This window comes from Cavia porcellus, unplaced genomic scaffold, assembly GCF_034190915.1.
Source record: "Cavia porcellus strain 051 isolate PalLab524CR breed Dunkin Hartley unplaced genomic scaffold, mCavPor4.1 scaffold_3, whole genome shotgun sequence".
Taxonomy (NCBI): Eukaryota; Metazoa; Chordata; class Mammalia; order Rodentia; family Caviidae; genus Cavia; species Cavia porcellus.
In genome coordinates, this window is record NW_026947486.1 from 62,893,239 (window position 1) to 62,916,259 (window position 23,021).

Below are 23,021 nucleotides of genomic sequence, written 5' to 3' on the forward strand. Positions count from 1 at the left end.
AAAGTCAAAAAATGATTTAAAAAGAGGGAGTCTACAAATACTGAATCTAGCATTAATAATTGATGGGTGCAACTCTAGGTAGATGAAAATTATTTTGTATGTGTACATACAGAGAGGTTGGACATTCAAATAATTGAGCAAATGAGGTGATAATAGGTGAGTCTGAGTAAAGGTTATATGGATGTTATTTGTGCTTTATTTATACTTGAAATGTTACTATAAATTCAGAATTATTTTGAAATAACAAATGGAATTGGAGAAAGTGATATAGACTGATGACATAAATGGGAATCAAAGATTGCACTTGGAGATAAAAAGCACCTCTTGAAATAAACAGAAGTTCATTCTCAAGTTTACAACCCAAAGCCATAAGCTAAATTACAAAGCTTTGTAAACAATATTTTCTTCTGAGAGTTATCCTTAAAATATAACTAGCTGCTATCCTGTTTTTCCTTTCCTTCTGCCAACTATGTATTCCATTTCCTTGAATTCTCAAATATAGTCATCTGCTCCTATTCTTTCATACTGGTTCCATGATTCATCATAGATACCAAAATCTGCAAATCCTCAGGTCCCCTATAAAATATGCCATACAATACATATACATACCTTCCCATTTGTAGATTAATTATAATGCTTAACATCAAGTAAGTGCTATATAAATAGTTGCTGTACTGTGTTGTTGAGGGAATAATGACAAGAAAACTTGTACATATTCAGAAGTTTAATTTTTCCCAGACACTTTCTATCCACATTTATTTGAATGCAAAGTTCTCTAATGGACAAGCCATTTTCTGTTGACCTTGGTGGCAAATGCTCTCTGATAGTACATGGCCAATTCTGTCTTAATTTCTGTACCATTCAGGGAGGAATTCTCATCCCTGGATCTCTAGTCAAGTGATTCATTATAAGGGCATATTTGGTTCGGTAAGGAGGTGCAAATGAATTACCATGCTATAACCTTAGAATTACTAAAAATTGCAATGTTGAAATGAATGGACCAGCTATGCAATGTGATTCTGTTTCAAAATTTCAGTTCCTAAAGTTGTGCTAAGAGTAAATGGATTATGAATAATAAACTCATTAAATATTCCAATTAAAAGCAATTTTTATTAGTATTACTATTATGGCATTATTGTTAGCATAAAATTAATGCATTATTAAAACAAAACAAAACACACTCCCAAAGGCATACGTCTTGCTCACAATGAGTCAGTAACATTATCTTCATGTAGAAGGGACAACACCCTGAGGATATAAATCATGTCACAGCTTCATAATCAATTCCAAAATTTGCCAAAATTATTAAGCACCTAGGCACAACGGAAGATTTAAAAATGCATATAAGAATCCCTGCTTTAAAAAAGTTTTACAGTTTAATAGGAGGTATTAAAGAACATCAAGAACACAATGCCACATGTATCAGTGACACAATGGAATCAGTGGCATGCTGATGCATTTTATAAAGGGAAATGGTAAGGGACTAATGTCACATTCTGTTGGGAAAAAGAGAAAAGACTTAGAGAAGGTGAGATCTGAACTAGACTTTAGGAACCAGAAGAATTTTGGCAGACTGGTCAAAATAAGAAGACCTGCAGATGGAGAAAATAGTGGGTCAAAGTATTGGTATGGATAAGTGCATGGCATGTTGGAAGAGAGGACAACAGTTCATTTTGGTTGATGTATAGGGTCCATGAGAGTGGGAGTGGGGTGACAATATGTTGAAAATTATATGGGGACCATATTTTGAATAGCTCCAGAGCTATTCAGTTTAAAATTTCTAAACTTTATGCCATAGTAACTATATCCACATCAAAATAGACAATTATTTTTGAAGAGATGGTCATTTCACTTCCATATATTTTAGGAAAACTCAGTTTCTCAGCAAGGAAATGTTATTGCCATCAAAAATATTCCAGTGGATAACATTAAGTAACGTAAAATAAATTTGCCTATGTTTACATGTAATTAAATGTCATCCTTCAAATTCTTTATTCTTTGTATCCAGGGCCACATTTCTTCTTACTCCCATCTCTAGCCCTATCAGTTCTTGTGACAACCAATGAGTGAAATAAGCCAACTTAGGTTTTCCAGTCACAGCTGCTATCCTGAAACTAAGACTACAGCCTGAAGATGTGACAGTGACTATGGGAGGGCCACTGAACAACATGAAAATGTGGCTGTCTGAGAAGTTTTATGGAAATCTCAGAGTGAATAACAGTTCTTCACAATTGGAGTTCTACTCAGTTTGGCCTGGAAGATACATGGAGGGATACAGAAACTCAAAAAGCATAAGTAAGGTCATCTTTTTAAGCTTTCTTTTATTAAGGAATCCCTTAAAGGAATGGCATTCAACTTGGGTTACAAGTTATTTAAGGGCTTCCTGGATGTCAGGCTACTGAAACTCGGGATAGATTGAAATAACTGTCTTGTTCTAACCAAGAAATATTGTTAGACTTTGTGTCAAATATGCTGATAGTTGGGAACTTCTACCATGCAATGATGGTTGACAGATGCTAAAGAATATCTGTATTAGGTAACCAAGCCTAAAGAAGGACACCATGTAGAAACTAACCAGGAAAGATTCAGAAGAACCAAGATGACATGACACACTGCCTGCAGGTAATCAGCCTTTGAGCTCTTTCCTGGAGCGATACTTCCTCTGCAGGAAGTCATGGATAGCAGTAGTGAGCCCCCATGTCACACTGGACCTTAGGATGACCAGAGAACCTCCTCGGTAGATCAGGAGTACCTTTCGACCCCGAGTGTCCCACACATCCTGCATAGAGGCCCACAGGCCTGGCATTCTCTGCCAGCCAATATGAGACTGCATATTGGCAACTAGCACAATCAGAGGATATAGAACTAGGCAAGTGATTGTTCCGTTGACACTACCAGATACCAAGGCAGGAACCCAATGGGGCAGGCCTTGCTCTGCCAAGCCATCCTGGATAGGATCCTTGAAAGAGAAATAGAGAGCACTGCCCAAGCTGTTCCTAACGAGGACAGGCCAGAAACCACGGTAATATCCCAGGGACAGCCGCCCCCAAAAACCGTAAGAATTGAATTCCTTGAGAATGCTGAAGGTGCTGGGGAAGCGAGCTTGTTTACGACCATCCTGGAGCACATTCTGCACTCTTTCAAAAGGGCTCAGTGCCAGAGCTTCCACCACACCAGACATGAGTCCTGCAGCCCAGCGGTGTCTCAGGGAGTGTGGCCCAACTGGGGAGAGACAGCACAGCAGACTATCGTAAGTCCCAAACAGTAGAGTCCCTTGCAGTGTCTTGGAAAGAAGAGGCGGGTAGATTCCCCTGTAGAAGTACTGAGGCCCTTCATGCCAAAGCTGTCTCAGAGCTTCTGACACTGCCACAGCATGGATCTGCTGCCGGAACACAACCTTATAGATGGGAAAAGTCAGAAAAGTAGACACAAAGTTGGAAATGCCCCCAAGGGTGTAGGCCTGGGAGGTCCAGCTTTTTATTCCTGGAGCTTCTGCTTGTGTTCTATGCTGAAGTTCCTTCCCATCAGAGTAGTTCTGCTCCCTCATGCTGAAGACAACTGGGTACTGATGGAACAAGCTGGCAAGAGGGGAAAAAGAGGTTAGCCTGATGATTTCCATCTGCTGATAAGCATTTTCACAGCTTGGTTAGAAACAGAGTTCCAAGAAACTCTCGTCTAAGGAAACAAGCAACTCTATGGGTCAGTTTCTTAGAAATGGACATCTTATTAAGACATTAAGAATTCATTCATACCTCTTTTGGGTATCTTTTCAGATGAGTTAAAAACATCATATTACAGTGATACATGCATATTCATGTTTATAGCAGCACAACTCAAAATAGCTAAATCTTAAAAGTAGGCTGTGTGCCCATCAACAGATGAATGGATAAAGAAAATGTGGTATTTATACACAATGGAATGTTGCTATAAAATGTAATAAATGTGAGTCATGTATAGAAAAATGGTTGTACCTTGGGACCATAATGTTGATAAGTGAAATTAATCAGTTATATAAGTATAAATATCACGTTTTCTCTTATGTGAAAAAAATCAGGGTATAAATAATTTAAAGAATAAAATAAAAGATAATAGTAAATATGGAGATAGGCTGAGTTAATGGGAAAAGGATCTGAGGATGGGGAGGCAATGGGAGGGAAGGGAAAGGGAAAGTAAAACAGATCAAGTTACCTTATGTCTATGTGCCAATTTTACACGATTAATGTATTTATTATGTATCACAAACATACATAAAATGCATTTGTTTAAAAAACACATTAAACAACCTTGGGCATCATAGTGCATGCCAGTGATTCCAGCAGTTAGGGAGGCAGAGGCAGGAAGATTCCAAGTTGAGTCTTACCCAAGCAAGCACCCAAGCAAGCAAGACCTTATCACAAAAAAAGGATGGGGGCAGAGGATGTAGCTCAGTGGTAGAATGCCTCTGGGTTCAGTTCTCAATACTGTAAAAAAATCAACCTTAAAATAAAATAAAGGCAGTTAGTTTTTAACAGTCATGACTGCAGTATTTTGCTGACACATAAATATTCCAGTATTCAAAGAATCGCAACCTATTAAACCAGAGAAAGAGAACTCCAAATATATCATATTCAAATTTCACTTCAAATTTTGTAAACTACTAAGCTAATAAACTCTATCTCCTTTTCAGAAGATTTTGATTGCTGTTATCTACAATGCTAGGGATTGAACCTGGGGCTAAGGCAAGCACTCTACTACTGAGCAACAATCCTATACCCCAAAATGTTTTTAAAAGTTGCTCAACAGTTGTAGTGCAATACTTTCTCTAAAAATTGGCAATACATTTGAGAAGGGGTAAATCTTCCCTCTCTTCCCTCTGTAGATTTGTGCTCAAACTGTACCTAGCTCATGGCAATCCTACCTCCTCCCTCCCTGAGGGCAAGTAAGAGCAGCTACTCATTGCCAGGAAGCTCATCACCTGGCATTTCCAAGCCTAACCTTTTAGGCTTGTAGGCATATGATGGAGGTTTTCTCAATCTTGGCACTGTTGACATTTTAAGTAAGATGATACTTTCATTATTAGTGCCTGGCCTGTGCATTGGTGGATATTTGGTGGTATTATTGGCTTTTACTCACTGTACACCAGTAGCATCAGTGGAGAGTTATCAAATGAAATGATCAAAAATATCTCCAGATATGGTTATTTGTTCCTTGAGATGCAAAACTCATCTGGGTTCAGAAGCACAGTACTAGAGGGCAAAGGTAATACAAGGACTCCAAACTGTTGTTCCTATCCCAGAAAGGCCTGAAAGGAGGTACAATAGTGTGAGAAGCAACTTACAGACTGGAAATAGGAAGCAACTCTGGAGTCCAAAACAAAACAAAACAAGAGCCAGGCGTAGTTGTACACACTGTAGTTTCAGCACTTAAAAGACTGAGCCAGGAAGGTCACATGAGCCCAGAAGTTTGAGACCAGACTTGGCAATAGAGTCAGGCTCCCTCTCAAAACAAAGAGAAGAATGAATACTCAGTTCAGAGTATTCTATTGTCTGGAAGCTAAGAGAGGCCTCAAACTCTCAGCTCTTCTACCAACAGTCTTCTTTCCCAAGTCATAACTGTACCTACAAGCACAGGTGGCAATATAAATGCTTGTCTCCTCTTCTACCTCAGAGTGCAGTCATGTTCCACTCCCTTCTCAGCATTTTATAAATACATGTTTACTGACTTTCCAATGCAGGCTAATTTAACATTATGAAAAATCAGTTGGATTTGGCAGAACAGCATTCTAAGCACCAGGTACGTTATCAGTTTTCTGTGTGACCTTTAGAAATTCACTGGCTTCAATCATAAGCTGCCATAAGCATCCTCATAACTTTATAATGTCATAAGTGGTGGAGGTAAAGTAATTCTGAAAAATGGTTGATAGAGAAATTCTACATTTCTATCCCTGACTCCTTTTGCCATTTATGCAAATCATTTTGAGAGATTAAAGGTGAATAATAATTTAGAAACACTTTACCTTAATATTTAACTTGTTATTTTGTAGATCTAATTCTTTTTATTTTATAGGGGAAAGGAAATCCATTCCTGTGTATTTTCCTCTTAAGATGCTTTGGAAGCAGCCATATCTGACACTTAATTCTATTTTTGCTACTTACTTAACTGTGTAATCTCAGAAAGACACTAGCTTCATTCATGCTCATATTTTTCAGTTACAAAATGGGAACAATAAGACCTACCATAAAAGGTTTCTACAAAGATTAATAAAATAAAATGAGATAAAGGGTTGAAATCCATGACTCGGTAGTTGTAATACAATGTATGAAAAAAGATGCTTCCTGATCTGCCTGTCCGTCCTCACAGAACACATGCTTCTACGGGACAAGCCAGCCAAAACCAGATAAAATGTCATACTGGAGTAAATCCTGTTTTCCTATGGAAGGCAAGGAAATTTTTTGTCATGAATGTAAAGGTATAATTTAAACAATCTAGGAGAGCCTAGCCTTTTAACATGAAATCCAAAGTAAACAATGTGCCTAGAGTTGGTCTTAAGCAGCTATCAGTTGAACACTGTGATTTGTCTACTATGTTTACAATCCAGTCAAGTACCTGTTTTCACAGGGCTGCTCAAAAGCTTAAATGAAATAGAAGATGAAAAGTACCTGGAACAGAAGAGGCAGACAGCCAAAAGTAGCTATTATGGTTTCATCTGAAAGCTTTATCTCCTAACCTCCAAGTTTTTAAATTTTATGTATTGAAATTGGAAAGTGTGATCTCATTAAAACCATCATTTCGGACATACTCCCAATATATGACATCATAGATAAGGGATGATGTTCTGCATCCAGTTGGAGCTATCTTGCAAATTTGCAAGTACTCTTTCAATCCTGCTCAGAAACACCCTTATTTTGTTCTAATGGCCCAGTCTTTGCCCAATCTACTTCCTTTCAGTATTTTTATCAGAACTCTGAATTTCTGCAGGTATTTTGGACCTATCTGATTCTACCCTCACCAGCTCCAACTGCAGATACCTAATATGGTGATTTTCCAAATACAGAACAAGAAAGGCCAGTGTGAGATGCCATGGTACCGGCAAGCAGAAGCAAAAGTTTGAAGGAAAACCAAACTATTACCGGCCTGACTGTGAGTGAGCACCTTCTTTGTATCTTTTTTAACACTCTCCACTACAACTTTCTACCCTCCACTAGCAATACCCTTCTGTTCCATCTACAAGACCACAACTTTGTGATGGAATATGCTCTCTCCAAATATAGGCTGTTTACTCCAAGGAATTCTAGGTATGGAGTTGTAAACAAGAGGTCAGAAGGGAAGAAGTGAACCACTTTAACAGGCTGAAAATGAAGGGTACCAGACCCTTTACTCACTCTCAAGCATCAGGAGTGAAGAAGCCCTACAGGGCCTCTTAACCAGTCTATATAAAGGAAGTGATACCTGCTCTCTAAGAACTCTAAAGTCAGGGAAAATGGAACAGGTTCTCTAGCCTCTGGCTTCATTGCCGATTTACTCTGGACAGCCCTGCATGCCGTTTCCATGGAGTTGCTCCTTCTCTGGGGCCAATGATGCCAAGTCCAGCAAAGGAGAAGTCCCCTGAAGTGCTCACAGAAGGGCAACCTAGCAACGTATCCTCGAGCCAGGAAATAAAAGAGCCATATCAGCAGCAGAGAGTTGTGGTGGGGGTGGGGGTGGGGGGTGAGGTCAAATGGTGTTTCATTTCTCATGCTTCTTCCTCAAGCAGAAGTTGAAGGAGGAAGATGTTATGAAGAAATTTTATAGCAAAAGTGGTTTTGGGCACTTGGGGACCACAAAGTCATTTGAATGTCTACAAAGCTATGGACTCAGAAAAATGCACAGAGTTCAAAGTTTCAAAAAAGTGCCCAGATAGGAAACTGTTCTAGACTATCACTTCATGACAGATATGCTGTGGGCAGATACATTAGTTGCAGGCCCATTTACTTATAACCTTCAGTGTGATATGGTGTTTAGAACAATTAGTTCACAAACCTATGTACACTTCAGAATCAACTACAGCAATGTTTAAAAATACGAAACACACTCCTCTAGTAAATCAAAATCCCCAGCAGTGGGGCTCAGGAATCTGCCTTTCTAACAAATTCTCCACAATTATGTTGATACCAACATTTTGTTTGAGAGCGTGAGTTCTGGACTCAGAAACTCAGTCTAAATTTTGAGTTCACCACATAATTTTAGATAAGTAATTTCACTTCTCTGAGCTTTATCTCTTTGGGATCATAATGCGATATTGAAAATTTGTGGGGGGGGGGGGATACAGGGTCTTGCTGTGTTCTGGCCTTGAATAATGTATGAAGCCCAGGCTAGCCTTGAACTCAGTGATCCTCCTGCCGTTGACTCCCAAGCATTAGTATTATAGAAGTGTTCCCCCACACCCAGTTTTAAAATGTTACTTTTATAAACAGGTACACTGTTATAAAGACAAATACAAGATGGGAAAGAATGGTGCCTCAGTTTTTCTTCTGTGCAATGGGTACCACACAGGTTCCCCTCCTGTTCTCTCATACTTCCCTCAACAGTACCATCATATCAAAATGGCTTCTGGGATGGTTAGAGACTTACCTATGTAAAATCCTCCCTGGGCAGCACAGTTGGGCAAAGAGATGGCATCAACAGAAGAGACCAGCATGCACAATCAGATGCCGTTGCTTATTTGCTGTAAGATACAGAGCAGGACGCCCAAGCTTTCTGTGGGTGTTTCCTCATCTTTAAAATGGAGATAATAGTCCTTGCTCAATAATTGTACATGGCTAGTACAATCAGTCCTCCCAAGTTAGTCTTCCCATCTTACTTTGGCTTTTTTCCACTAACTCTTAATGTGACCCTACAGAGGAATGCTTCTCCGGGACAGTCTTTGAAGTTACAGCTGACTACTTGAGTGTGAGCACCTGGTTCTGTACTTCCTAACCATTCTGCCTGAATGCTTATGAAGCCCTCTAAGTTAAATGGACAAACTGTTAACTCCTTCATAAGGCTGCTGAAAATAAATGAGATGTTTGCGCAAGTACATCTGCACGCAGAAAACGCTCACCAAATGCTTTTTCCCCTTCCCCCTATGCAAAGGTAAAGAACTCTCATTGTTCACTTCTTTTCTGTCCCACCTCTTGTTTAAAGCATCCGGCCTCAGAAAGCGGAGAAGAGCAGAGGCGGAAGAGGGATAAGCAGAAGCGAAGCGAGGGGAAGCAACAAACTCACGGGTAAAGTGGGCCCAGTTGGCGTCTCCGAGCCGTACTTGAGTACACGCCAACTCCAGCACCCGTCGCTGCAGCCGGGTAGGCCGGCTCCCCTTCTCCTTTTAACATTAGCTTTGAGACGGGAGGCTGCGCGGGGAGGCAACCCCGCGCCCCGCTGATTGGTTGTACCACTGGGCTCATCACGCTCTTTTGTCTCAATGGGCACAAGCTAAAAGCAGTCACTGCTACTGGGTGGGCGGAAATGGAGGGCGGGTGCTGTCGCGGCTGCCATGGAAACAGCGCTTCCAGGATTCTGCTACCCCTTGCTGGGCAGCGGTGCTGAAAGCTAGCTCGCTGGGGCAGCCCTGACTTGGTTAGTGATCGAGGACGAGTCACCCTTTTTCCTTGCAGGACCTCAGAAACCGGAAGGAGAAACAGGGCTATCTGTGACGCCCAAGCATCCGTGACACCCTATCATCTTCCGCCTACCTGGGTATGCTAGATAAAGAAAGCAGGGCGCGATTGCGTGGCAGGATGACTCTACACCAGTTTGAAGGCAATTCATGGTGTGTAAAATCTGTTACTGCCAGGCAGGGGAAGAAGTAGTCCCGTGGTCCAGCTGTGCCGTAAAAGGTGAGTTCACGTGGATACTGTCTAGTAGGTGGGATTTGCATGGGTTGGGGAGGGAGACATTTTCTGGGAAGTGGCAGAAGACTCAGAAGCTGTGTGCCTCAAACCCCCTTTGCAACTCATCACTTCTTGGGAAGGAATAGGGGTGTGGGAGCATGACAAGTTGCTATTCCCTTTCTCAGTGCCAGCCCACCAAAATTCTCTGAACTTGAATTCTGTGCAGCTGGTTGCATAACTCATAGGTCAATGATTTCTCAAAGGGAAAAGGATGCTGCTTTGTATCTAACAGATGGGATAGGGAATTTTCTGCCTGGCCACAGTAGAGAGAAATAGCTGGATAATAAATGAGGCTGCTTCTGATGTTTCTGACCCCTTCTCTCAGCTATGGCCCAGTCTTAATTCCTTGAGCAACCTGATCTTAGACTTCCTGTGGACAGATGTCGACCACATTCTTATGTTTGCTCTCTCTTTTTTGGAGGGCACTAGCTGCAATGGCTGAAAGTCAAATAAAGGTGAGCACTAGTTTCTGAACTCCTGTAAGAATCTGAGAAATAAATGGAAACTTTGAGGAGTGTGGCTAAACCTAAGACCACGAGGTTAATGGAAATCTTACTTATTACCATAAATCTTTGAGACTTACAATATTGAGTCCTATTTTGAGAACTCAATGTCAACTTCAAAGAATTCTAAGAAACAGTTGCTATCTTTTATGAAGAATAGGTGGGAAGGTGATTTCCAGTCTCCTGCATGATAGTTTCAGTGCAGTAGGTAGATACAAAATGCACTGCAGAAAGGTAGAGAATTCTAGAGCAGATGTGTTCCTCACAGCCCACTAAGTTTTGATTTTTTTCTTCTTCTTACAGTTCCTACTAAAATAGAGGGAAGGCACAAACCAAGAACACTGCTTTGGGTATTCTTGCAGAAAGGCTTAAACAAAAAGACAGCCAATCTTGTGTTCAGATGCCCTATTTTTCTCATTCACCCTTGAATGTGTTAGTAACAGCTGGTGGCCAAATGCACCCTTGCCACCAGAGGCCCATTCCATGATAAGGTCTCTGGAATGGAAACTTAGTTCTTTAATAATCTATATGACAGAAGGAAACATGAAGTTGCTCTCTAGTAGGTGGTGAGTAGTCCAGGGAGAATAAACCTTTTATATGCGACTGACTCAAGTCAAGGGAATCCTGCCAGATTGGAATATGTTAGAACAGAAGTTCAAGTGCTTAAAGAAAACCCTTAGGGCCTCTGCCTGAGAGGGAATGCATTTGTTCCAGGCTGCCAATCCCAAACTAAATGTGGTAAACTTTTAGCTGGCAAGAAATTAGTGTTTGGGTGAGGAGTCTGAAAGCAGTGTGACTACCCATGGTAAATTTAACATCCTGCATGTACATTGGGAGAAAATCTTTTTTGTGGTCCACTTAGAAGTGCAGATACAGAATATTATTCAGGTAGGCATCCTAGCTGAGAAAGTTACAAGCCACACTCACTTGCACCAGCTCCTGGCATGGGCTGAGCCGAGTAAGGGCCTATGCTTAAGGTTTAAGCAACTTCTCAGGACATAAGCAAACGAGAAGCAGGAGCAGCTTCTCAATTTCTTGGAGTTGAACAAAATGATAAGAGAGGAGGAGGACTGGAGTGACACTTTTGTTAAACAGAAGTGGCCCTGAAGATCTAAGCCAGCAATAGAGAGAACAGCAAACCCTGTGACATTTCAGGATTCCCAGCGGTTACTGATTGAAAGTTCTGACTGAAATTGGAACATGATAGGAATAGATCTTACCCTTGATGATTCAGATTAGGATGTGATCCTGGCAGAGTCTGGGGATCCTCTACTTTTATCCTTAAGTATGGCTCTTGGAGGCAGAAAACGATGATGGGATCAAGTGTTGGTTATTGATTCTGCCAGTAACTTCAGGGCTCAGTCTCCTTTGCCCAGTGGTTTTGGCCATAACGATGATCCTAGGTTTATGTGTAGAACCAGGAGGCAAAAGTACACAATCCACTGTACTTATTGTCAGTCTTTAGGAGGTCCACTCAAAATAAACCTGTGACAATGAAAGTAACAACTAAGGCCCAGGTTTTTTATTCTACAGGAGCTGAGACATATGAAGAGATTTCAAAAGAAGTCCCTAGGGAACACAAGGAACTGTCAGAGCCACATCCAATGCTATTGATGAGTAAAACAGGAGTAAGGAGGTAGGCTTCAAACTACAAGAACCAATCCACAAAGTAATTTCCTTTTGTCAGCAAAAAGACATCTTTTTAAAAAATTTTATTTAAAGAAAAACAAACAGAAAACGGGTAGAAATAATGCATACTTTCAGAGAAAAAAACAGTAAAAAATCAGTAGTTGATGTTTACATATTGTCCTCTTACAAATAATTGTTCAAGATACAACAGTGGAACATATAAATGGGAATTCAAACAGCAAGACTGCAAATAGTTCTGTTCAACTATCTAATAAAAACTTAGTAATATGGTTATCAATCCTATACACTAAAACATATATGCATTTATCCATATCTTCATTTTCGTTGAGATTAAACGAACCAAAGCAGACTAAAATCACTCTGAACAAAGAATAATAGTTTTGCTGGAAAAAGATATCTTACATATCAACACAGTGGAGAGGAATGCCCTGACCTCTGTTGTTTCTCCTCTCTCTGACTGCTTAAGGATCTATTCTCGCTGTATATTTTGCTTTGGTGACTGTATTCTGTTTATGAAAAGAGCATCTCTGTTCAGCCTTCCAAAAACAGAGAAAACATATAAAAATTAAAATACAAATTATCTGAAAAGTCACACCACTTTTTAACCGTTGTTAGTCCTTTGATGAATTCCTATTTTCCCCTACCTGCATTTTCAGATAGATACATGTATAGATAAATGTGATCAAATATAAGTGGTGTTCTATACAGTATATTTTTAACCACACAACACATCTGGTTGACTTCTCATCAATTGATATACATTTAAACATGTAACTTTTACTGGTATACGTTTGCAATACGTATCATTTATATTCATTTTGAGGTATTTTACATGTCTTGATAGTTTTTGATCCCCATTCCCCTCTAACATCCCTTTCTCTACCTTTTCCCTCCCTTTTCCCCATCCTTTTTCCTGATTTAAAATTTACCTCTATTTTACTCTTCGTTTATAAATGGGTTAAGAAAATGTGGTATTCAGCCATAAAAAAATGAATTCAAGTCTTTTTTAAGAAAATGAATGGCTCCTTCAACTATAATATAAGTGAAAAGAGCTACACACACAGGAATATCACCTGGCTTCTCTCATTTGATTAACCCAATTATGTTTAAGCACCTAATTTAATGACTGTGATACTATCCCTAGGCTGGATCTGAGGAACCCATTCCACCCTTGTAGGATAAGTTTCCAAGTTTTCTGGTTCCTGCTGTGGAAAAAAGAATTTTCAGGACACATCAGTAAGAGACATGAGAAGGGTTTATTAGATGGAGATTTTAGAATGCACCCAAAAGTGGAGTACAGGAACTCAGAGAAATTGAGATGTATTCTAAGGTGTAACTGAGTATATTTAAGGGAGTGTCTTCAAGATGGAGAATCTAGGACATGTATTCCTACTGTCTGTAAGGTTACAATACAAGCCACCTACATATAGTTGAAGTTGAAATATGCTACCCACCAATATCACAGCTTCCTTGAGGGTGCATTCCTGAGGCTGCCTCACTGAGCATCCATCTTGGCGTGCTTCTCTTCCCAAAATGACACCCATCAGCTCTCCTTTCCCTGGCTTGATGTTCTATTTCATGCCTTCTGCTACAATTTCACTTTCCAAATGTGCCACCCCACCCGGAGCCACACGTCTCTCAGTAGAGATCTCTGGAGGCTCAACCTCCCGTATTCTGCCCATCATTATCTGACTTTCCCTCACCATTCTTTGTCATACTTAACCCTCAGTGTAGTTAGCCCAGAAGGCCAGAAAAGAAACTAGGAGGGGTTATCTGCTAACAAATGATCCTTTAGCTGAGAACTAACCTGGAGCAAAGACTTAAGAAGTCTATTCCTTACATCCCTCTGGAGCACCTCTGGGCTTCTGGTAGCCATCTCTCTCTCTCTTCAGAGCCAATACAGACCTTACCCAAGCAGGAAACAACACTACTCAGGTTCCTAAAGTACAGAGGCCCCAACACTGTTACAGGTTTAGAATCCTTTATTACTATCTACCCTTCCCATATCTACCCGTTATGGTTGAGATCTAGAATGTTCCCCAAGAGTCTCATGCATTCAAAGTAGGGTTTTCAGAAAAATACATCTTAGGGGCATCATGCTCATCAGTGGCTTGATCCATTGATGACTTCATAGCTAAGTGTACTGTGAGAAGGTAGAGACTGAAGGGATGTGTCACTAGGAGTGTGCCTTTGAAGGGGTATGTGTCCCTTCCTGGCTCTTCCTTTCTCTCTCTGCTTCTTGCATGCCATGGCTTGAGCATCTTTCCTCCACTATTCCTTTCCACCATATTATTTTTCCTTAGATCCAGCCAACTATGGGCTAATTCCTGTAAAACCATGAAGCAAAATATACCTCTCCTCCTTTAAGTTACAGGTGTCAGATATTTTGTCCCATTAACAAGAAAAAGATTGATATACTACCCTCAGATAGATCATCTGTCTCAGATTAGAATATATTCCACTTCCTGGTTTTCCTACTAACTTTTTCAAAGTTTTACTATATCAATTTCATTGAATGATTTACCTAGATTTATAGTTTATACAGTCATAATTTCTTTGAGATATTAGGTAGATTAAAGTACATTAATAATACATCTACCATCACCCCCTTTTCACAGGAGTTAAAGTGGAGGTTTCATTGCTTCAGAAACCTGCTCTATAATCATCCCCTTTTCTCCATTCCCCATCCTCTTTTCTGTTTTATAAACCTGAAACTATGTAAATTCTTATTTTGCCAAAAATAATGCAAAGGTGTTATTTCTGTTTCACATTGTGTGGTACTGTCTTTTCCTTTATTCAAGAAATGTATGCTTTCCCTTATAGGAAGACACAGAAGACCCAGATTGACCAATAGAGTTAAGTGAAAGAAGGCTTTTAGAGAATTATGAGTATGATAATTTAAAATTCAAAATTACTGTTTTTGTTCTTTTCTACCCTTACTGCCACTTGTCACTAAGAAGAAAATGACTCTTTCAAGAGAAAATAGCATTTGAGTGATCTCCTTTTGAATCATCTCTCTCCTTTTTGATACTACTTTTCCTGCTTTCATGACACTGATTTCTTAGCTTACTCCTTTCATATCATTTTTATATCTCAGTCCCCTTTGTTGAAGCTTATTTCTCTTCCTTATTCTAACACAGTAATGATAAAAATTAAAATCAAAGTAACTATAATTTACTGAAGATTTAGCCAGGCACCCTAGAATAATCCCTTTAAATGCACTAGTTCTTAAATCTTAGAATTAGCCTTTTGTTAATCATTAGTTAAATGGATAAAGAAAACATGATGTTTTCACACAATGGAGTACTACTGTACCATAAAGAAACTTTTCAATTGCTTTAGGCAAATGAATGTACCTTGAGACCATAATGTTAAGTATAATAAATCAGACAAACTTAAATATAGCATGATTTCTCTTCTATGTGAAACCCAAATTATAAACAAAAATAAAATAAAAGATAATATGAAGTAGAAAGATCTTTCTCAAATGGGAAGGGGATCAAGACATAGAGGGATGGAGAGAAAGTGGAGAGTAAGTGTGTGAAATAAGGAATTAAAGTGTGTTATGTATATGTACTCACTCAACACAAAGAATGTAAATATTGTGTACCAGAAGCATGCACTAAAAATATTTAAGAAATACATTAACTCTTTAATCCTCACATCAATTCCCTTCAGATAGGGATTACTATTACTATTTATATTATGATTCACATCTTAAATGACCTTTGTCTTTTGTTATTTTTCTCATTTATGGGACAAAATACCTGACTCTCGAAGTTAAGGTAAGAAGGGTTTATTGAGCTCATAGTGTGTGGAGGTTTCAGTCTATACTCAGCTGGCTTCAAGGCAGGGTGACATGACTGAGGGGCAACCATTCATGGCAGTAGAAGAGAGCAAAACCAGCAGGAGAAGCAAAAGAGCCGAGAACAAGGCTTTTTTCCTCCCTTATATTGTATGCAGGCTACCTGCCCTAGGACAGATATAACACTTACATCACTAATCCCACCAACAGGCAATGAACCAATCACTCTGAGTTCAGCTGCCTCTAAGAAGCTAGCTCCCCCTTGATGATGTTTTGGACATCTAGACACAAACCATAACATTCCCCAAAGGACCATGTGCTAAAGGCTTGGTTTTCAGCCCTGTGGTACTATTAGGACATGGAGTAACATTTGAAGGTATAAGGATTAGTCAGTAGAAGTTAGGTCAATGGGGGCATGCCTTTGAAAGAGATATTCAGACCCAGGCTCTCTTCCTTTGCTTTCCAGTCACCACGTAGTGAATAATATTCTTTCACGAAATGCTTTCTTCATGATGTTATACCTCACCATCAGCCCAAAAACAACTGGAGCAAACAACCTTGGACTGAAACTGTGAGCCAAAATAAGACTTTCTACATTTTAAGTTATTTTTCTTAACTATTTTCCACAGCATTAGAAAGTCAGCACAATTTTTAATTTACTATTACTTTAATTATTATTAATTGGCACCTATTTCAGATTAAGAAACAGGCTGAACAATTGGGAAACTTACTTTGGTTCATGTAGGTACTTAGTGGTGAGGCCAGGAATAAGACATGGTGCTGATTAAGCCCAAAGCCTCTGTTCCTTACATGGGTTATCTCTTACATACCCTGCATAATAAGATGTTTGTTAGTATGATGTATGAGGAAAGTAAATGGACATTTTTAACCAAATGTTGTAAGAGCTAGTGGCTTGTGTGCTACACACACGGAAGCTCTTAAGGAATATATATTTGACAGAGGCTTTTTTGCCCTTCCTTCTCTTTCTCTCCTAGTTTGAGATATACATCCTGCAGCCTAGTAACCATGCCTTCTCCTCCCTTGAGTTACATTATTACACTCAGCTTAGATACTATACTTGAGGTCTGTGCTTTTGGTGCAAAAGGTTGTGAATTTAGCTTAACAAGAGGAGACAGTTGAAGTTAGTGGAGGAGAGATCAACTGTTCATCTAGTAGTGCTCAGAATAACTTTGTTAACTGATTGGGAGAAAAGGTCAGTTTACTTTCCCTGTGACCCTAAATATAAATTCTAGATAAATTCAAGAAGTTAGTATAAATTTCATGTGTGTGTGTGTTAATTCATCTTTAATAATATATTTTGTTACCAAAACAGAAATAGAATAAGTGTCTACAGCATATTGTGGATGATAGTTCACAATAATTTGTGACATATTTTATGAAGAACTAGAAGAAGCTTGAAGGTTCCAATCACAAAGTAATGATGAGGAGATAGAAATGCTAATTACACTGATTTGATTAGTACATATTATACATATTCACTGAAATATCACACTACGCCTACTTAATATGCATAATTTTAAGGGTTAAGAAAAAATGTTTTGGGGCCAGGGATTTAGGTCAGCAGAATTAGCACCTGCCTGGCAAGTGTAAGGTCCTGAGTTCAATCCCTGGTACCAAAAAAAGAAAAGAAAAAATGTTTTAAATGTTTAAGAAAATGGAAATGCTAATTACTGTGATTTGATTATAACAATTGTATTTATGTTATAATTGTATTATAACATACTCCATAAATATGTACAATTTAAACAGTAATTAATAATTTCCCAAAATAAAATTTTTGTTGTTATGAAACAATAAAAACAAATATTCAAAGACAACCTCATTAAAACTCCAATGAGATATATTTTTATTAAATCTTTTGACTAGAGAGCACTTTCTATAGTTGAGAGTGAGTACAGAAAGTATAGGAGAAAAACAGTTATATAGAAGATAGCATTAGCCAGGTGAACTGGCACACACCTCTAATCCCAACACTTGAGAGGCTGACACAGAGGATCACTGTAACTTCAAGGACAGCCTGGGCTACAAAGTGACTTCAAGGCCAGCCTGAACTGCATAGTGAAACCTTGTCTCAAAATACAAAACAAAGGAGACAGCTTACAAATAACAAAGTGAGAAATATGATGGACAAAGGAGCAAGGTTGGCAACAAATAAGAAAAACAAAAAGAGAAACTTGTACTATAACATTTTAAAGATCTTATAAAATTCTTGGCATAATCAACATGGTTTTATATTTCATCTCACTCTCACAATAAACCCTGAGTTTGGTCACAAAAGCCTCACATTCTAAAACATCCTAGAGGAGGATGAAAGCATGCATAAAATGTAAATAACATTAAGGAAGGCAGAAGAGTCTTTAAGATGTAACCATACAGCAATGCAAGTTATCATAATACAAACCACAGCAAAGATCAAGAAACCATAGACATTTGGAAATCACAGTCTCTTTCCTCTGTCCTAAGGAAACTATAATTTTGGTTTTTTTTTTGTTTGTTTGTTTAAGCAGTATGTTTTATTTTCTTAATAAAAACAAACACAAAATGAAAACTACACTCCAAATATAAATTAAAGTTATAAATTTTAAAAGTGAAAAAATGCTTTCAAGATAATAGTTGAGAGCTGGAGAAATACTGTTTGATGTAGTTTGTTTAGAATCAGGACAGCAGCCACCAGAAGAAACAGAAGAGCAGAGGGAGGACTAGGGAGAAGTGGCAGACGTGGACTTTACAAGAGAACGAGGCAGGAGGTACCCCCAGGTGCTGTAGCACCTGGTGCAGGAGCCCCTACAAAAGGAACTGCTTTAGGTATCATCTTCACCACCTCACACTAAAAGCCAGGTACACAAAAGAAGAACCAAGTAAATAGACAGATATATAGGCAATCATCATACATTAGTCAGATCTCCTGGAAAACTAGAAGCAGTTTTTAAACATTCCCACCATCCTTTAAAGTCAGTGTTTAGGTTACCCTAGAACAGGAACTATGTTCAAACCAGTGAAGGTATGAAAAATAAAAATGCCCCAACAATCTTTATTAAAGTCTCGCATGCAGTATAGTATGTACAAGTGGCACATGGTGCCAATTTTATTTGTGGATAGAGTTTTGAAGTTTACAAGTTACACTTTTGCTACAGCCTCGGCCAAATCTTCAACTAATACACAGTTCAGCTGCGGGAGAGTGCTGATCTTAGCATGTTTCGATGTAGCATACTTGTTCTTGACAGTCATGTGCTTCGTAAGCCCACGATTCACCATGACTATATTCTTAGCCAGGTGCTGCATGACGGGAAGAAGAGTCTCTTCAGTATACGACAGGTAATGCTGCAGAGTTGGTGTCCATTCACCATTATCAAGAATTTTCAGTGCTAAGCAAAAAGCTCCTGCTGCAATTTGAGAAGGAGGAAAGTACACCATATCATAGTCCAACATAGATAGTTCCATCAGGTATTTGGCCAAAGTATGTTGCTCAACATCAACCTCTCCAATCTTAGATGCCCTACGAAGGAAGTGCAGGGGGAGTGGGCGACCCAGAGCAAAGTTCAAAACTCTGAGAATCCTCATTTCCATCTGTCTGATCTGGTGCTTAGTGTAAGTGCTGTTAGTCACATAAGCAAAGTCACCGATTTCTGGAGGGTACATTTCTTCATATTTGCTTGCAATGAACATGGCAGTGACTCCAACCAGCTGCTTTTTTAACATGGTAGCTTTGTACTATAATTTAATGTCAGCAACTATGACACTCCTGCCTTGCCTTTGTCGCCCATAATTGCCTTTGCTATTTTAGATCTCTTTTGGTTCCAAATGAATTTTTGAATTGTTTTCTCTAATTCTGTGGGACATGCTTTTGGAATTTTAGCTGGGATTGCATTAAATCTGTATAACAATTTTCAATGTGTGGTCATTTTCACTATGTTGGCTTTTTCTTCACAAGAACAAAGGTTATCTTTTCATTTTCTGATATGCTCTTCAGTCTCCCATTTCAGAGTACTATAGTTTTCAATGTAGAGGCCTTTTACTTCCTTCATTAGATTGATTCTTAGGTATTTAATTTTTGGACAGTGTTGTAAAAAGTGGTTTCCCTAATTTCTCTCCTAGTGAGTTTGTCATGCCAAATGTTTCAGAGAGTGAGTGCCTAAACAGCAACCTAAAACTCAATTATTTATCATGAAATGACAACACTGCAATTAGACCTGAATATTGAGGTTTTAGTTTAACAAAAACAACTGTTATCTGATGGTCAGCTGCTATGGTGAATTTGCTCATGTGCTCTTGTGTGCCTGCTGTAGCACGTGTGCCATAGGTTTGGCACCTGATTAAAAATGCCTCCAAAAACTCGACTTTCCCAAAGCAGAAAAGGCACTGAACAAAAGGAAATCAAATACCAAATGGCTGAATTATACAAAATAATCCAGAGGAACCAAAGCAACTCAGTAAGGTCAAAGGTCATACACCAAAAAGACAGTGGAATTAATTTTTAAAAACCTTATCTATACATTTAAAGTGCCAGATAAAAAATTATAAGAGCTAACAAAACCATTCAAAACATGAGTGACAAATTTTGAGAAGAAATAGTGTCTACAAAAAGGTGTCAAACAGAAATCCCAGAGATAATGAATTCTATTCTATTCTATTCTATTCTGACCAACAAAAGTGACCAGTGTAAGCAGAGTGTCCTACCTAGAAGACAGATCTGATGCATGAGACAATATACTCACAGATATTTTAAGAGAAAAAGAGCAAGGAAAATTGATCCAGCAGATACTATATGACACAAAGAAGACTAACACATGATTAGTTGGAGTTAGAGAAAAGCCAAAGGAAAGAGCACGTGGAACAGAAATATTTGTTTTCAGAAAACTTTCCAAATGTAGGAAACAATACAATACAAAGGTGAGGGATACAAAACCTCAAATAATTGTGACTAGATATATCACAGGCAAAATTCCAGAAATACAACAGAAGAATGGAATATTAAAAGCTGTCAGAAAAAATCAAGAAATCACCTATAAAGGTAAAATCAGTAAGATTATAACAGTCTTCTTAACACAAACATTAAAGTCCAAGGAACTTGGAGGAAAGTGTTTCAAGTCCTAAAGGAAAGCATATTTCAAACCAGATTAAAAGATCCTCAAACCTGTCTTTCAAAATTCATAGAGATAAACCTCTCCATAAAAAGACTACCTTAAAAATTTCATGGCCACAATTCCAAAATACTTTTGAGAATGTCCTAGACAGAGACAATGAGTTCAAAAATGCAAAAAATAAAAAGTCTGAAGGAATGAATACATCAAGTAGGATAAGCCGTTAAACAAAAGGGAAATATAACAGAATCAGTAACAGAAAAATATATGATGATAGGGATAAGTGGTATTTTTCTTAAAAACTTTGAAATTAAGTGATGTCAACTTCTCCATCAAAACACATAGGAGAGAGCAGACTTGTGATGGAGGAGTGCTACCCATGCAGCACATTCCCCATGTGAGAGAACAGACCAGGAGTGATGATGCCCTGATGCTTGAGAGCAGACTTTCATCTAGAGGAGTGATACTTTACTCTCACATTAGAGATCAGACACTTAATGATGCAGTGTCATGTGAGAGAACAGACCAGTGTTAAAGGAGCAGCATGCCATCCCCAGGTAAGAGAGCAAACCTGCAGAGCTGCCCCGTCCCTACATAAGAGAACAGATGAGAGGTGCTCCCCACATGTGAGGGAACAGACCCATACCAGAGGAATGGAACTCCACCTCCACGTGAGAGGGCAGACCTACAATTAGAGAAGTGGTACTCAAGCCAAGGGGAGCATAGCAAGACACAGCAGAGGCAAAGACTAACCAATCAACACACTCCTTGACAAAGACAATATTTGGGGGAAAATAGGGAACAACCAGACTCAGCACTATTAATGCTAACCCCAACAACCCTCTTGAACTCTTGCCTTGTAAACTATACCCAGCAAAGGATAGAGAGCTGAATGTGTTCTCCGACTACCAAAAGGAACAAGGACACACCATGACTTGAACAATAACATCAGCCTTGGAATGAACAGACGGGACTCAAGTGCAAAGGAGGCATATCAAAGACCAGTAGTCCCTAAAACTAGGCATAATTGTGCTAGCTGGATCCCAAGACTGCAGAATGTGGAAAGACACTACTCACTAAGTAACACAAGAATTTTTTATTCTATTTTTTTTTGTACCGGATTGAACTCACAATCTCATGCTTGCCAAGCAGGTATTTACACTGCTGAGCTAAAACACCAGCCCTTCAACTTTTTTTTGATTATCCTATTTTGAATTGCTTTATTTTTGCTTCACTGTTTTATTTCAGGGTTTGGGATTTTCCCTCTTCTTTCTCTTCTTTTTGCCTTTATCTTCTTTCTTCCAACTTTTTCCTCTTCCTTCTTATTTTAGTTACTTTTTCCTTGTTACCAAGACAAAACCCAATGCCCAAAGTTAAAAAGAGAAAAGGTTTATTTGGCTCACAGTTTGTAGAGGTTTTAGCCTAAAGCTAAAAGCTCCAAGGAAGGTGGCTTGCAGACAGGCATTGGAGAAGAACAAGAGGTCATGATGGGCAGAAGATAACAAAACAAGCAAGAGAGGAAAAAAAAAACCTCTTTTTATTTCTTATATTGTATTTGGCTACTGGGATTAGGGAAACAAACCTATTAATGGACTGATTTAGTAAGCATTCACCCTTAATCTTAGCCTTTTTGATTCTAGCATTGTACCATGAATCAATCACACACACTAGCTTTAGCCACCTGTGAAAAGCCCCACCCTATGACTGCGTGAGGCTTTAGGGGAACATCATACAAGCTGTAACTTTCTGCCCTTTGTCTCCCAAAGACCCATGCACAGCTCTTTATATCAAAAGCATTTACTCTAACTCTAAGAGTTGTCAAAGTCTTAACAGTTTCAGCATTGCTGAAATATCTAAGTTCAAAATCTCCTCAGAAATATAAGGCAAACTCTCAATCATGAGCTCCTGTGTAAATGAAAAGGTTAAACACTTTTAACATTTAATGGCACAACATAGATATTTTATTTTAAAGTTATGAAGAGGGGGGAGAGAATGCAATGAAAACAAAACAAGTCTAAAATCCAGAAGGGCAAATATTAGGTCTTATAGACCTATGTGCAGCATCCCTGGCAAT

General features: G+C 38.8%; 2 protein-coding genes and 1 long non-coding RNA gene across 7 annotated transcripts; 1 reads left to right on the top strand and 2 right to left on the bottom strand.

Annotated features, from left to right (window-relative positions):
- Nucleotides 1-1,090: 1,090 nt before the first annotated feature.
- Slc25a53 (solute carrier family 25 member 53) lies at nucleotides 1,091-9,463 on the bottom strand. Of its 5 annotated transcripts, none has more exons than XM_063246227.1 (4): nucleotides 9,223-9,362; nucleotides 8,590-8,733; nucleotides 4,361-4,476; nucleotides 1,091-3,578 (listed from the first exon to the last, which is right to left on the bottom strand). In XM_063246227.1, exon 4 carries the CDS (start codon nucleotides 3,545-3,547, stop codon nucleotides 2,627-2,629), a length of 921 nt encoding a protein of 306 aa, XP_063102297.1. In that variant the 5' UTR covers nucleotides 3,548-3,578; nucleotides 4,361-4,476; nucleotides 8,590-8,733; nucleotides 9,223-9,362; the 3' UTR covers nucleotides 1,091-2,626. The 5 variants fall into 5 exon arrangements, with proteins under 5 accessions (XP_063102297.1, XP_063102299.1, XP_063102301.1 ...); XM_063246229.1 differs by having other exon boundaries at nucleotides 8,590-8,683; nucleotides 9,223-9,318; XM_063246231.1 differs by lacking the exon at nucleotides 8,590-8,733 and having other exon boundaries at nucleotides 9,223-9,429.
- Nucleotides 9,464-9,539: 76 nt separating this feature from the next.
- LOC134475478 (uncharacterized) lies at nucleotides 9,540-12,027 on the top strand. Its single transcript, XR_010046613.1, has 2 exons — nucleotides 9,540-9,833; nucleotides 11,924-12,027. It is a non-coding gene; the product is annotated as an uncharacterized LOC134475478 (long non-coding RNA).
- Nucleotides 12,028-18,922: 6,895 nt separating this feature from the next.
- Nucleotides 18,923-19,565, bottom strand: LOC100713107 (G2/mitotic-specific cyclin-B1-like). The gene has a single exon (XM_003465128.3). The coding sequence runs from the start codon at nucleotides 19,563-19,565 to the stop codon at nucleotides 18,984-18,986; it is 582 nt and encodes a 193-aa protein (XP_003465176.2). The 3' UTR covers nucleotides 18,923-18,983.
- Between the last annotated feature and the right edge of the window lie 3,456 nt (nucleotides 19,566-23,021).

Excerpts from the sequence above, each read along its gene's own strand:
- Slc25a53 (XM_005004140.4), bottom strand. The coding sequence starts at position 9,401 with ATGAGCCCAGTGGTACAACCAATCAGCGGGGCGCGGGGTTGCCTCCCC. Across the intron at positions 3,579-9,222 it reads CAACTGGGCCCACTTTACCC|CTTGTTCCATCAGTACCCAG; the intron begins GTGAGTTTGTTG and ends CCCTCTTGCCAG.
- LOC100713107 (XM_003465128.3), bottom strand. The coding sequence starts at position 19,565 with ATGTTAAAAAAGCAGCTGGTTGGAGTCACTGCCATGTTCATTGCAAGC.